The 16,772-nt window shown below is 35.6% G+C and overlaps 1 protein-coding gene across 2 annotated transcripts in view; it reads right to left on the bottom strand.

Moving 5' to 3' along the window:
* Positions 1 to 16,772, bottom strand: part of DPYD (dihydropyrimidine dehydrogenase) — a 343,167-nt gene that overhangs the window by 92,773 nt on the left and 233,622 nt on the right. For both annotated transcript variants that reach the window (XM_071565407.1, XM_071565408.1), the window contains 2 exons: positions 1,214 to 1,334; positions 230 to 349 (listed from right to left, as the gene is read on the bottom strand). In XM_071565407.1, the coding sequence (XP_071421508.1) occupies positions 230 to 349; positions 1,214 to 1,334 (241 nt within the window). The remainder of the gene's footprint in view (positions 1 to 229; positions 350 to 1,213; positions 1,335 to 16,772) is intronic.

Genomic DNA, 16,772 nt, shown 5'->3' with positions numbered 1-16,772 from the left:
TGACCCTATCATAGTATTCTGATGCAGTGCTTTACCATTAAGGAAAGGGCAACCCAGGAGCCTTCACACTTAATCTGTTCCATCTGTCATGACTTAGAAACATTGACCAGCAGTGAGCTTTAAGGACTCGGTGTGACTACAGACATGATATTCTAGCCTGCTACAAGGACCTCTTGATGTTTTGAAAGCCTCCAAGGAAGTACCATGCATCAAAAAGGGCAACACCTACCTGACATCCCACCATATGTGGTCCTCAGTCCTCTACCAACTGCTGGCCAAGGTGTGCTGTCTGCTTTCAGTCCCATCAGTCCTGACACAGTGTTGGTGGCTGTAACACCATCTGCACCACCTGTGAAAATAAAGGTCAGTCACTTTTGGTTAAATCATGCGTATAAGAGCAAGACAGGAATAAATACAACAGAAAACCCGTGAAACTCTGAAATAACCAGAAATTCAAATAAACTGCTGAAGAGCAAAAGCAACAAACTTCAAGGGGATGTGCAAAAAGGTCCTTAAGACCAATCCTGCCCTGATAAATTTAGCACTAACTTCGAGGCAGGCTGCATCAGTTGAGGGAGCTGTAAGGGCTGTAAGACAGTATGTGCAAAACACTGGGGCTGACAGGCAGATCTTTGCCCTTCAGCTGTGTGGGACAGAAGCTGCTACAGGGGTTGTTCAATACCTGAAGGTACCCCAGCACAAGGGCTACTTCCTACAAGCTTCTGAGCAGCAAGACAAAATAAGCAATGTGACAAAAAAACAACTACCATGGTTCTAAGTGATGGATTAATACACCTGCTTGCAAACTTCCTGTTCTGTTGTACGTTAAGCTCTAAGGGAAAAAAAATACACACCTTCAAATGATGTATTTTTGTTTTCTTAGGACATATATAATTTTTACTATTAAATATAGGAATAAGAATTTACAAGTGGTATAGTAAACATAAATATGACAGAAATAAGACCATGCAGGCAAACACATACAAACATACACAATTTATTGTTAACAGTGTAACACGGTTCTCTTCATATATTGCTATATTCTAGATGCACGGACAAAATTAGGAAACCTTAGATAACTGTGCTTTTTCTAAATACATCAAAGAAACTATTTTCATATTAGTATCTGTTGTTATCTGTGATTCCAGAAATACTGCTTATTCCATCCAGAAAATTAGTAAATGTGCAGTGCATGTGCACTAGAGTCACTCACCTTCCTGCGCAGCCTTTGCAATATTCACAATATCAGTGACATTTGGGGTCAGCTTGGCAAAGAAAGGAATCTGAACAGCTTGTCTAACCCAGCGACAGATGTTCCGTACCAGCTCTGGATCCTGTTCAAATAGGTCAGATAAATATGGAACATAATTAAAAGCAATAGGAAAAAAGGTATATCAAGGAAATAGAAAACTTTGATGTAAATGGCTACACTGCAATTTTGTGAAATTGCACATCAGAACTGAATTTCTCTCATCAGTTAATTTATTTCAGACACAATGAGTAACTGCAAGTCCACTACAGAAAGGTTAGTCCATGAAAAAAGAAATTTTTTTTTTCTCAAAAAGACAAAAATATTGCAAAATGTATCCTGCCCAGAGAGAGGAAAATACCTTTTTGGATAACAGAGACTTTCTTTACCCACTTATATTAAAAATTACTTTTCAGCTTTAATGACTCACTCTGTGTAAGGTATACTAAAAATAAGCAGTAGCCTATAAAATAATGTGCACCTGAAGCATTGGATGATCATACCTTAATCAGAACAACAAGGATGAATCGAGTTTGCAGGGCTATCAGAATGCAAGTCACCATTTCTGAGCTCTGAGAATACCTTGGGATGGCCATAGTGTAAATGAAAGATCAGAATCTTCTGTTAAAGTCAGAAATTGAAATCTTCAAAATGCTGGCTTTTCCCAATTTCCAGTCGTTTACTTCCCTTATGGATTATGCCTAATGCAGACAGTACTCAACTATCCTTTCATAACAGCTCAGTGGAACTAACATCTGCACCTGGTACATGTAATGGTGGTTGTTCAATATAACTCTTAGTATGGGTTGGTTGTTCTTTTTTTTTCTGTTGGCAACTGATAATGCTCTTCAACAAATACCTTAAAATTTGCAATCCTGATGCGTATAGAACATGGTGCATGTTCTATTTGGTATTGCAGCAATTATTTACATTTACTAAAACTTTATCACTCAGATAATTAAATCTGTCATATATGAATTATTTTCTCCCACTTGGATATTGTAAAAACTCAGAAAGCTGCATTGCTATGTAGTAACTGAGAATGGGCTGAAATTAAATGCAGTTTAGTTTAAAACAATCCAGTGGACACCAAGGTGCCAGTCTAATGAACACGCAGGAACTCCTTCCTGCTGATTTTTATTTTTACACCAATGGTTAAATACAAACAAAAAACCCCCACAGGCATGTTCCTAGAACATACACAGTGCTTGACATGAATAGCAAAACCCTAAGACTTAGTTCCACCATTCCAGTGATCTCCCTGCCCATGCAGCTTCCATGAAATATGTATGAATGCTGCACGAGCAGTATGAAAGTAGTTGCATCTTTGGATTTCATTTCTGTTTTGAATTTCCTTGAGGCCCCATGCAGAAATGAGACACCCTCTAGAAGACATAAATTGTATATCCTTTATGCTAATTCTTCTCCTTAGAAATCCTTGTAATAATGTTCAGGATGGTGGCACCGCATAATTCATTACACTGACTTCGTTGTGCTTATAGTGCTGCCATAAAAAATCTCACTCCAACACATACTAATGCCTTAAAAAATACAATCACTTTAATCTACATTGAATAACTTGTTCAGAGATTCTTTCATACAAAACCAATTTTCACCCTACCTAAGACAATTTAACTAGTTTTTCTTAATAAATAATGATTGACTTTTTTTTCCTTTCCAAAAGTAAGTAAAGATCTTTATTTTCAATCATTCTGCTTCTCACATACAAAGATTAATGCAATAAATGCAATGGAACAGTCTTCTATTTCTCAAGATAGTAAACAGTTTAAATATCTGATTGCACAGAACATGAGTAGACAAAGCCGTTTTGAAAACTGACTTGGAAGCCTTGGAAAACTGCCCATTTTTGGTACCCATAAAACCACAGGTAACTTAATAGGAAAACAACTTGAAAATTCAACTGAAGGAGATGAAATCTTTGATACCATTTCACTTAATATTACAAGGAAAAATAGGAATGTTTAGTGAGGAAGCATGGAAAAAACGCTTTGCTGCACAGTGAGACAGTCCGTGGAAAAGTGATAAATTTTATTTAAAAAATTTGCATTTCCATTAAATATGAAAATTTTGGACTGAAAAATGTATTTGTAAGGGTGATTTTTTCCCCTTCATAATACTTAATCTAATTTGTTTGCTTATGAAATAAACATGACATGAAGATAATGCTGGCTAACTTAAAAAGATTACTGCTTACCCTTGTGCCACACCCAAAACACACACCACACACACACACACAGACACAGACACACACACGCTGCATCTCGCCACTTCAGTGTGAGTCCTACACTGGAAGTGTACTGGGACATCAAGACGATTCATTCTTCCACTCTCCTAATGCCCTATTATATTTGCACTGAGAATTTGAAAAAATGAATCATAAGCATTCAGATGGTTGAAAACAGAAGATACTCATATCACTGGAGAGCTAATTTTCATAGGAAATGAATAAACTACATTTATATAAAGTATGAGAAGTTCACTGGATGCTTCCACAGAAGTTTGCCTTTAGACTAAGAACAATTTGAAGAGGTCACATAAGAACACAAATTTTGAGAAACATGAAAGTGATTAGAAATAGGGAATTCACTTTTAAATGCAATAATTGACTGAAGAAATACATTCCAAAACTTCAGATTTCTGAGAATATTAATTTGTCATAATAGCAAAGTTTTAAACTTGGGTTCAAACGTAACAATGTGTAGCATGATATCATAATCTAGTTTTGAAGAGGCTATGTACAGGCTTCATCTTGCCTAAGTAATCTGGTTGATTTAGGGCCGCTCACCTACCTGGATTTCTGAAAGACTGACCCCAATTTACAAATTGCTTTTACTGATTCTTCTCAGAGATTGGATTTATAAAACATTCAAGGATGAGCAGATAACCTGTGAAAGAATGAATCCTGAGGCCTTTGAATTACATTATATAAAATACCTTTCACTGCTAATACAACATAAATATCTTTTTTTTACCCCAACCCAACTTTATGAAAGTGCCTGCAGCTTTTATCATTGAAAACTGGTTGATGAAGCCTGCACAGTTAAGAAATATTTTCTGAATGCCTTGATATGTAAAATTTTATTAGCTGTAAAAACAGATGGGCATTCTTATTTGCAAAATCAACAATAAGAACTAAATAAAATATTATTCTGCTTAATTTAGTACATTTAACAATGCTTTTGGTTCAGAGTCTACCATGTGCTAAAAATTATCTTCTTTCATTACACATAACTAGGTTTGTTGGTTCTCTCATTAATAACAACACAGAGTGATTGTTATAGAATATGTAGCATAATTTTGCAGTATGTGTCAATCCAGAACAATGAACAAATGCTTCAATGGACTGTAACATCCATTGCTACCACACTTCATTTATCTGCTATTTTTTTTAACAAACCCTATCTAAATAAAAGCTTGGTAAAATTATCACCAGCTAAAACATGATATTGATTCATGCACTGTACCTACAGGAATCTGTTGGCAATTTAATGGCATATAAAGTTTCTTTTGGTAAGAGCTATACATCAGTGTGTCTTCTGTCTTCCTGTTCTTAATCAAATATTGCTTGTTTATTCCAAAGGCACCAGAGATTTGAATGTTACAGGGGTTGTCTTTTTACTTCCCTAAGCAGCAGTACAGAATCATTTTTCCTGAATATTCATTATAGCCTTGGGCTAGATGAAGCTTTTAATCCTAACTACTCATTGCCAATGGGTAGATAAACTAGAGGAAAAACAACTATTCACCTTTTTTTCTAAATGATCACATGATAAGCTTAACTACAACCAGAACTATAAGACCTCAGAAATTAAAGCAGCAAGTTGTCTACTGATTGCATTTGGCATCAGTAATGAGATGAATCCTGTGTCCTATCACACCCAAGGCAGATACATCCTGCATGTTTAAAAAGCAGCGTAAAAATGCTGTGCATAGAGTAGGTCACCTCTCCTTGTATTTCATGGAAAGAAGCAAAACCATGATGAAATTGCCACAGAAATGTCTGGCTGCAGAGTTTTGGAAATGTTTATTGTGATCTATTTTCAGTGTTCTTGCAGGGTCCTCATTTTTACACTATCCTGTTACTGCACAAGCCACACCGTATCCAGAACACCACTCTGAGGCAGGAAAGTGGTATTATACCTGTTTAACAGCTGGAGAGAGGAGACTCAGAGAGCCTGAGGTGCACCTCGTAACAACTCACCTTACTTTGGTGCCCAGTTTTTAATGTGTCATTTGCATAAGGACCTGAAAAGGTTTGCCTGGCAGAAAACTGCACTTGATTCTTTGGAATATCATAGGTAATTGGAATAATTTGGAATAACCATAAGATACCTTCCACATTAACAACTGAAATATTTTTAATACATGAACTAAAATAGTTTTCTGGAATATTTGAATAATGCAAAAGATAAAAATGTAACTACTTTAGAGTAACAAACATGTTTCCTAATTATGCAAACAGTCCTCAGGAAGCACATATGTGTGAGTGCACATACATATGTACGTGTGCGTATATAAAGAATACCAATGTCAGTCTGAAAGATGTCACAAAAATAAACCTGTTACAGAATTTCCCCCAAGAACTTAATAAGGAAGGTTAACCACTCAGCAGAGCACATTAGCTGATCTTGTCTACTTAGTTCTACACAGAATGGACCATATCATGCAATCTCCAGGTTGTTACTAAATACTGCTGGCTATTCTGTCTCAATAAGAACAGAATAAGGACTTGTGCAGTTGTGCAAAGTATGAAAATATAAATTTTCTCAGACAAAATCCTGATTTTACATATGTATAAAGGCTTCCTTACGTAGGACTACTGGATTTATCACCACAGGTCACATTGGTGATTTGTGCAAATCTGTTATTCCAACTACGATGGGAAGTACTAGATGGCATGAAGAGTGTTGCAAGATGAATTAAGACCTTGCACGTAAAGTACTTAAATCTCATCTATCACTGACTGAAATGACATAAATAATAAAGTTTCAGAAATTAAAATACTTTATTGTATTTAATGCAAGTGTAAGTCTAATTAGCCTCATGTATACAAGTCTTTGATGGCCGCAAAACTGTTCTCATATATACCTCTTGCCAATGAGTTTTATGGCCAAATCATGCATTATTTCAGCATGTTTGCAAGTTTAAATACTGATAGTAAGTTACAGAGGACTTATCTTGGTTTTTTATTAATTTAACACACATGAAGTTGACATGGGATTCCTTATAGACAGTTAGTAGGCAAGTGGCACCAAGAGTCCCTGATCACTGCATTCTCCTTGTGGCAGATTTTCTTTCTGTACTGGCTCTTCAGAAAGAAATCTTCTATCCCCCTTGTATCTATTCATCAGAGGAGTTTTTATATGAAAAAATGTCCTAAAGTTAATTTCCTCATTCTGAACAGTAGATACATTTTCCAAAATAGTATCAATAACTATGGAAAAATGAGGGAATGCTTTTATAATTAAAAGAATGATGTAGCCTAAGAAACACTTTTAAAGTGAGAATTTCCAAGAGTCAGCTGTTAAATTTAATTCATGTACTACTCTCATTTTACTGTTTGATTCAAAAATAGTCTACTAAGGAAGAATTAAACCTATCCTCAGTCAGATGGCTGTCTGAGAGCCTGAAAGGACTCAAATACACCCTCATCTGAAAAGCAAGAAATGAGAATCTTTGACCCTCTGCAGACAACCTTTGTGCAGCAGGTCGACTTTCTAGACCATGCTACTCTCCTGAGTATTGCAGCAGCACCAGCTGCCACAACCTGCAGTGTGGTAAGGCAGGGGCAGGATACGTTTGGAGCAGCTTTAGAAAGTGAGTAACGGTCATTTCTGTAGACTCCTCACCTATTCAATCCACTCCACCAGGACAATGGGTATGTATGGATCTGCACCTTTTTCAGAGATCCCATAGATGCTCTGAGGGCTTGTCAGACTGATAAGCTGTTAGTTTAAATATGTCTATCTCATCTTTGTTTTCCAGATTAAACATGGATGCAGAAAACCATTAGAAAACCAAACAACAACAACCATAAAAAACCAAAACAAAACCCAAACCAAACCAAGAACAGCAACAAAAATCATCTCTGTATGTGAAGAACTACTCTTGCTATTCTGTAAAATATGAAGACAAAGTAGAAGTATGTGAATTCCAGCCTAAAGCACTGGGAATTCCAGCTTAAAGCGTTGTATCTTTAGCTTTCACCACTTTTTTTTAATATATATATTATTGATCTTTCTCACAGCTATCCTTTCTCCCTCCCTCCTTCTATGAGAGGCCCAATATTGTCTTCATAAAGCAGTCTCTCTCTAAACCTACACAAAATATCCACAGTACCTAAAAATAGAACTGCAGTTAATCACTATAGCAAGAGTCACCATTGTAGAATCTCGTGGCTAATTTTATTGTCTTCTTACATCCTAGAAAGGGGCAGTTTAGGTTGTGCATTTGTCTCATTTCAAACTCAATTAAAGCTAACAATTTGTTTAAAGCCTGTCAAAATAAGGGTAGGATTTCCCAGGATAGAAGATGAATAACTCTCCACTTCTCATCTAGAGTTAAAAATTCTTTCTCATTTCTCAGAAAATTTGACAGCTTTTGGTCAACATCTATTGACCGCAGCTGTCAAAAAGAAAGAAATGAGGCAGCTTAACCTAAGGCAGGAATAACAGTTTTCACAGTTGTATGTGAAGCTATCCATATATATTAAGAAAAATTAAAAAAAATTGCTTAAATTACTTCAGAGGCTTTGGGTTAGCCTGGTCAGCCTCACAAAAATGTAGCTGCTGGTTTAGAGCTTATATCCTTCTGGGAAGAATCCATGATGTGATGGGATGTGAAACCAATGCCACAAAATAAGCTTCTAGTGATAATGATGGTATAGAAATTCAGGACTCTTTTTCAGTTGTGTTGCTTTTTGGCATGAGATCCAAAGTATACTAGTTAAGCCAAAACAAACAAATCTCCAAAATTCAAAAGCTTATTAAGCATCTTCAATAAAATGGTAGAGGAAAATCCTATTCAGGATAAAAATTCAAAAATATCCAAAAATGGATAATTTCATATTTTGTTCTAGGAGAATACAAATGTTTCATTCCTGTTTAGGCCTTCAGCTTTCATTATTTAATTTGCACTTTGAAACAAGAGGTCTTTTCAATACAAAGGAAGGTTGTAGAAGGTTTTTTTGGGGGGAGGAAATTTCTAAAAGATTAGAGATGCAGATGAGAAAAATTAAGCAAAGTCCACATGATTACCATTTAAATACACTACCATAGCAACAACAGCCACTGTAACTACTGCTCTTTGGTTTAATTCAAGGACATGCTTATTTTTCACTCTTACATAGTCCAAAATTCTCCTTCATTTAAAAAAGTCTTTTAAAACAAGTCTACTGGGCAAATTAAGACATTTGTGATGTTTTTACATAGTAAAAATGTTCTCCTTATCATTTTAACAAAAACTGTAGTATTTTTAAACTGAAAAGATATAGGTGACATAACCAAACATGTCCTACTAGTGAAACAAGCACATTTTTGCTTACAAAATACTGCAGATTAAGATGTAGGAGCATAGTTTAGAAAATACAGTTTTTGCATTCCTTCTTTTGGTTAAAGTCTTTTCACTTAGAAAAAATATTTCCACTTGAAGACCATATAAAGAATGTATTTTTATCTTTTAATTTAATTTAAAAAATATTTATAGAGAGTAATGACTCCCAATTAATAGATATTTTCACCAAAGTAAAAATCTAAGCAAGACCTGAGAGATCTGATTCAACATTTTTATTTCCCCCTGATGTGGTAAGTTATGAGAACTAAAAAACTACTGCCACCAATCTCCATTCTTAGATGCTTGGACTTCATTAATTTATAGTAAAGCTAGAAGTGTGCTGTCACAATTTGATCAGCTGTTCTTCAGATCAGTCACTGCGAGTTTCACTTGGGGGAGTCTAATTGGGATTCTCTTTTTTTTCCAGTGATATCAATGTGTCACTGGACAAAATTGAGTCACTCTGGATTAGGTCCAGGTTTTGGTCAAGGCTGAGCTGAGGGGGCAAAGCTCCAAGACCCTGCCTATACTGAGAGAGGTAACAGTGGGTATTGAGGAAAGCCAGCATGAGACTGTGGCGCTACTGTGGCTGCTCCTTCTCAAAGGAGTCACAGGCTCTTCTCAGACTACTTAGAAAAACTAAAAAAACAAATTGGTGCACATGAAAGCCCCAGAACTTTAAGTGTTTAACCAAATAAACCTTAAAAGATGCATAAAAGGTTTTTACAAAATCAGAATTTCAATATGTTTTAATTTCAGTAGATCCCCATCTCCTTCTTCTTTCTTACTCCCCTTTGGTATCAAAATAACTATTTCTTCCTACTTCAGCTCCACAATTGGAAACTTTGAAAGATATCAAAAGCACAAGAAAAGTAGTCTTTGACCACCTCACTGTATTCCAAATAAAAAAACCTGAAACAATAAATTTTTACAGTGTTTCTTTGTTGTATTACACTACTGGAGCTGCACAAATGAACAAGGCTTAACAGTATGTCAAAAACCAGACAAAACCCCAAACAAACAAACAAAAAGAACCCACTCCTACGGGTTTTAACATATCACATCTAAAAGCTGTCCATTTTAACAGAGGTCAGTATCCCAACTCAAGAACACATTTATCAAAGTGCTGTGTGGGAGATCCACTTTGGACACCTTAGCAGCATGGCACTCATGTATCCCTTCTTTGGTAATGTCACATCTCATGACTGAAAACCAAGAAGCAGACAAGGTCAAAAATGAGCTGGAGATTTTTGACTGACCAGTAGAAAAAAGTAAAAAACATATATTTGTGTTGGGAGTTAGAACAACAATTAGAGGAATGTCAAGATCAAGCACAACTGAGACTTAAAAGGTTGGTGGCTGCCTTTAGTCAGCCTTGTAATTACTCCCTTTTCAGACCACAGAAAACCTTTTTGTTTTCTCTCCAGCACTAAAAGGAAAACAATTGAATTTCTTTTGAGAACTGATTTTTCTCTCTGTGTAAGTGGACAAACAATAATGTTTTTTCTTATTCTGAAAGTTTGGGTTTTGTTTCACTTCTTTTTAATTTAAAAATGTTAACTTAATCACCCAGAAGAATCATCACTGTTAGAAAACTTTCTGCTTTTAGAATTAACTATAAGGCTTTTTATAGATGTTTACAGTTATCTTGCATGACAGGAAGAACACTTTTTGTTTCATTAAGCTATGGCAGTTAAAATCATAGCAAACATGCAATTTATAGCTATTGACTTTAATGCAATATTAAGGGAATCAGATGATTTTCTTTGGTTTTCAGAATAAACAATAATAATAATTGCCTGAAAGCACGACTCAAAGACTGGCAGTTCAAATGAATTATTTGTTTCAATAACAACTGGGTTCAAATATTGTAAGTGAAAATTTTGAAACTTCACATTTACCTGTTATAAACTTGTTGGACATCCTAATTGAAAAGATTTACTTATCAACAGCATTGGTATATGCTAAGTGGTGACTAAAATGTGTTTTTATACCTGACAGAAGAAAATACTTTATCTTGGTTATTCCTAGTCAACCAAATGAAAGTTTCTCACAGCATTGTGAAAAAGTGATTAGACAATATTTCAGCTCTTTAGCTCCTGCAGAGGCCACCTGCTAGAAGGCATAAAGGTCTGATTAGGTTTACATCATACATTAAATATTCTAAAGGAAAGCACAGAACCCAAATACATAAGTGCTACAGCTACAAATAACTTTCTCTTGTGGTCAGGTAGGCAAGCTCTGTCCTTTACTATAACAATGAGACAGAAGATACTAAATAGAGGAAATCATAAACTTTTGAAATTACCGAACTAGAGAATTTAAAACATATGCTCTGAGAAGAATTTGCCACTCAGTTTTAAAATTATCACCAAATGAGGTTGTATTGAGTTTTGGCCTACTGTAAAGAGAAAGCCTTGAAGCAAACTGTCTAACTTTACGTAAAGAAGTATGATGCTAGTCCTGCAAATTCTTGGGTAGGCAGTGAAGAGGCTACTTAACACACTGTTAATCAACTTTATCAAATTGTGGCATAAATCTGAAACCACAGAAAGAAAAAGCTATTAATGTGCACTGTGTGGTTAACTTTTACTGTGCACAAAGATAAACAATCTTAAAATATTCTACTTTTCCTGAACAGTTACTTGTTGATGATCATTTCCTTTGCAATAAACTCTGTTTTTGTTGTTATGAAAAACTGCAATAACCTTATGCTGCAACCACATATCCAAAGGCAATTCACAGGGGCTGGACATTTAACCACAGAAATATGCTTGTCTGAGTTTCCTACATTTCCCTTTTCTGAAAAGTTCTCAGGGCATTAAATGCAATTTCAAAAACAAGTAGAGGTTGCCATTTGGTTTAAAAAAAATAAAAATGTTTTGTTTCTTTATGGGAACCACTCACTATATACTCCATTGTAGTTAAGCTATTGAAGTGTCATTAAAACAGCCAAGACCTTTTTGTTTCATTTTTAAACAGTGGCAGGTCATTGATATTTTGATCAAACTAACCTTCATTGTGACATCTGTCAACCATAATGTCAACTTCAGCAGACATGTGTCCATCATAGTGAGACTGAAAATAAGGGTATCCCCAAATTGCTTTCATGTCTTCACAGTTTTCAAGGAAAGAGAATCACTTCTACATTTTCTAAGAAAATACATTCAATAAAGAATGTTTTCCATACATAAATATAAATCACCACACATAAACAGTATTTAAAACCTTATTAACAGCCATAGCATGTCATTAAAAAGTTTCAGCAAGTTGGTAGTGCTGTTAACATTACTGTCCTATTTATAATCCCTTTTTATTTTCCATTTTGTCTTTTGTGTAATTCAATTAAAAATCCTTCAAAGCAATATAAGTGGATTAAATGTTGTCAAAACACAATATAAAATTACAGAATAGTGTTCTGAGGATGAATTTATTAAACTTTGCATCTTAATTCATTTCTTCTCGCGTGTATAAAAGCGGAAATCTTAAGACAAAACACCAATTAACTGTTGTGACTCATTATTAAGTTTTGTCTTCTTTTACATGCTACAAAATATATGAGGACATAAAGGACGCATGGAAGAAATCCATTTAAATCACAACATTTAACCACACCTGAATCCTGCAAGGGTAACAGAAAAGGAAAGGAACCCCCAGATACTGGAGGAAGGCGAGTGATGTCACCTACCCAGGAGTGACCATAAAGTCATCAAGCTTTTCCTGCTCAGATTTCCAGTGGAATAGCTCAAGTCAATTGTTACTTTGAAAGCAACTCAGCACAGGGTTTAGTTTATGAGGAGAGTTGTAAAAGAAGAAATGAATGGAAAAACAAAAGGAATAGACACATCTGAAGGTAGGGAAGGTGAAAAAAATTAATCCAAAGAGGTTAAACAACAAAACTGAATTATCATAAAGGATAATGCTTGACCATGATCAGTATGGACCAGGAATGAAAGCCCACAAAAGATACATCTTAGCCTGCAAAAGTGTGCTTAGATCTACATTTGCAGGAGTTGGAGGAGGCAATCCACAGCATCCCTGCACATCCCAGATTCTCTCCTAGCAAATCAACACCCAGTGTAGGACATCTCTGCACATACAGAGTAATACCATCACTGCCTGAACCAAGAAATCCTTGTTTCCAAAGAGTCTGCCCCTTGTGATTGAATTTCTTACCTCTGCCTGAGCTTTTCCCTCAGCTGAGCCACCAAGGCTCCTGTTCATGTCCATATCCATTCGCTTGGGCAGCAAACAATTGCTCTCCTCTGGTCATCTGCCAATTCTATGAAACTTACATACAGTATCTTTGAAACTGTTTTGACTCTAAGAAACATGACTGAAACAGGTCACTTAGTTGAAACATGCCCCAAAGCAGACACAAAGACACTGAGATCAGGTAGGACGTACATTCTTAAGATCCAGGCAAAATGGATAAAAGTGGCGAATGCAAGAGAACGACAAGGCATATAAATCCTGAAGTTCCAAAGCAAACACCAACACAAACCTCACTTTGATTATACCTGTTTTATACTGGATTTTGGGTGGCAACATTCCACGTTCCATAACCGGTGTAGCACCACTCTGCTTTACTTTGCATTAACTCATTACAATAACTGATACAGAAGAATGAGAACTAATACTGTCTGCAGGACTCAGTGAATTATACTTAACCAGTATATTATTGTAGGCTGACAGTAGAACATCACATGAACACAGATATAATCAAATTCTGTTTGGGGCATCATTTATTTAAAATACTTCAAGCTCCTTGCTGGCAGAGCAACAACGAATTAGCATGCTATGCTGTGCACTTCAATTAAAAAGCAGCCTCATCTTTCCTATTTCCAAGGTACAGCAGAGGAAATCTAATTGTGCCATGCAGCCAGCTCTCATCTTTGCAGAGTAACCAGGGCTTTGGGGGTTTTGTGCTTTTTGTTTTTAGCAGATTTGTCGTCTTCTGGATGAGGCAATGTAGGCTTTTATGAAACTTGCCTCCTAATTGCAGGCAATAACATAAACACAGCCAGCAGCAGAGGCTTTAGCAAGTATAGCTGAAGTAAAATGAAAATAAAGGTAAGAAAAGAACCACAAATAAGTTCATTTTGCATATGATCTGAATAGTTAAACTACCGGGATCTGGATTTCAGTGCCCACAAGAGACATATACATTCCTCCATCAATATCAACTAAAACCCCCAAACAATTACCCAAACCTAGAGCCTACATACTGAGATAGGTGACATTTTTTTGTATTTTTGTTTTATAAAAATATATTTTTAATAAAAATATATTTGCAATATTTTTATTAGGACTAATCAATGAGAAATGCATGACTAATCAATGAGAGATGCTTATATACCAGGAGGTTTGCAAATTTTAAAATATTGCTTATAGCATAAAGAATCTCTATTCTTACACTTAGACTAAGATCTTTGAATATGAGTTTTGTTGCTTTTTACTTCATATCTCCTTGTTCATATTGTTTATTTCATGACAAGTGAATAGGCAAGTCCTTGTGCTTCCTTTTGTTTATCCACTCCTCATTTCCTATTTCTGCTACAAACAATGCAGTACCTTTGGGCAGGAATTGAACAGGATGAACCCACAGAACCACAGAAATGGTTGTCTGAATGGACTTCAGGAGGGCAGTGAGGCCAAACTCCCACTCTGAGCTGGACTATCACCAACACAGTGAGATTGGCCAAGGCTTTGCCTGCCTGAGCCCTTAAGGTCCAGAGATGGAAAGCACACAGCCCTCCGGACAGCATGTTCCTGAACTGCAACACCTTCTCAGGGAATTTTTTTCCTAAGACACAACTTGAAACATTCAGCCTGGAATTTGCCCCTTGCTGTATCACCTGACATAACAGGGAATCATCTTTCCCTCTTTATAGCTACTCTTGCAGCATCTTTGTCACTACCTTTCAAGTAGTCGCAGGCTGTCCCTTTCTTCCCTCCCTTGTTTTTCACTCCCTACTAGGGCAAGGAGACTCACTGATATTTTTGAAGGCTTTGGGTATCACTCATTCTAATTGATCTTATTTCAATATTTCTAGGGATATGCACATTACAGTTATTAGATCTGGAGTTTCATCTGGACAACAAAGAATGACACAAAATGTAGCAGAAATGCAAAGTAAAACCTATATTAGTGACTCAATTGAACTATTTTTTCATTCTTGGCAGAGCAGCTGGAGAGATCTGTTGATTTTTGGACCAAAAACCAAACAGGTATATTTGTTGCTTTCACATGACAGTAGTCATTCTACGTATTCAGTGCCACTTTTTAGAAGGTTAAGTAAAAAGAAAAAATAAAAATTAAAACATCTTTTGTCCAGGTGAAGGACAAAAGGAAGCCACAAGTTAAACACTGAAATGTGACTGCTACCATCTCACACGTTGATTTATTATTTTTTCATAGTATTATGCTAAAATTGTAACAGCAATGAACTATAGAAGCAAAACAATACTGTCAATTTTTAATAACCTGCTGTTTACCATCCTATCTTTATGTTTACCATTACATTTTTGTACACATAGGTTATCTGATTCAAAGAAAATCTGTGCATTAGCACTGTTACACATAATAACGGAAATTCTATTACAATTTTTCATGATAACCACTTTTATACAGTCACAGATTGTTACAAAAGAATACAAACCTTAACTTTATTATCATTAATCAGAATTAGTAAATATGATTGACATTTTATACAGAACCAGCTTTAAGTAACTTATTGGCAGCAATACAGATGCCTCTTAATATTACCCTCTGGCTAGCTATGCTGTTTGGGCGCCAGAGTGTCTGCACTAATGACTTGGAATTAAAATCAAATAAAAGCTGAGAATTGTAATTCAGTATAAAACAAACAGCTATGTTTTGTATCAATTTTTTTATATATAATTTGAATATATCTGGAACTTTCTTAATTTGCAGTTGGTATAAAACAGTGGAAGTGCTTGAGACTAGGTAACAAAATAGGATAGAGAAAAAACAAATCTAATGTTCCCAGATTTGTACACTTACCCTTAGGCACACCACAGGAATCGGAATGAGGAGAAAAAGTAGACAGTATAATTAACCTTTCCTTTCCTTTTTCTTTGTTAAATAACAACAACAAAAAGTCAGAATATTTTAGACATTTTAAATAGTAAAAGTACGCATTTTTCTGCCATTATTTTTGATCTCAGCAATTTCTGTAGTTTCCTGAGGATTTAATGTGCTTAGGCATGAACGGGACCTAATCCTTAAAAAAATTTCCTATGAAGACATGGCTTATGTTATCAAAAAGATTTAAGAAAACCTGCTTCACTGTACAACCAGGAAAGCTTATCTGCCTCTCAAAGTCTCATGCCCTGACTTTCTCAGGGTTTTTTTCTCAGAACATGTATGAGCCTTCTCTTCCCCACATCACCCATGTATGACCTATTTGACTTCAGCTCAGGGGGAAACAAAAAAAAATTAGAAGTAGAGCCAAAATACTTTCTAGCCTTTTTCTGTTTTATGACAGGGCCTCCAGGGACCACCACATATTGAAGTCCCCTGAAGGGCTACTGATAAATTGTGCTACACATATCACTACTTTATCCAGTTTATCCCCGCCCTTTTCTTCAATAATCTACATCTAAAGTCACTATAATTTAATTTTAGCCAACTCTGAGGAAGAACAGAATCTGGCCCTTTAAACATGGCTTATTTTATTCATTTATTCATCTAAAGAAGTTGATTTTTTTTGGAGCTCTCATTTTGGTAAGACAGTTAAGAAAACAGAAGAACATATTTAAGCAAGAGTAGTACATATTAAATGTTCCAAAGAATATCCATATTATTCAGGGAAGATAGAAATTTTATTATTATACAAACATGTATGTATATATAAAGTAATTTTCTTCTTGCTTTATGTATCTGATCTCCTCCATGGAGAGTCACAAATCCACACGATAGCCCTGA

The sequence above is a fragment of the Pithys albifrons genome, chromosome 10, assembly GCF_047495875.1.
Source record: "Pithys albifrons albifrons isolate INPA30051 chromosome 10, PitAlb_v1, whole genome shotgun sequence".
Taxonomy (NCBI): domain Eukaryota; kingdom Metazoa; phylum Chordata; class Aves; order Passeriformes; family Thamnophilidae; genus Pithys; species Pithys albifrons.
Note: the sequence above shows the minus strand (reverse complement) of the source record. Positions and strands in the feature narration are given on the sequence as shown.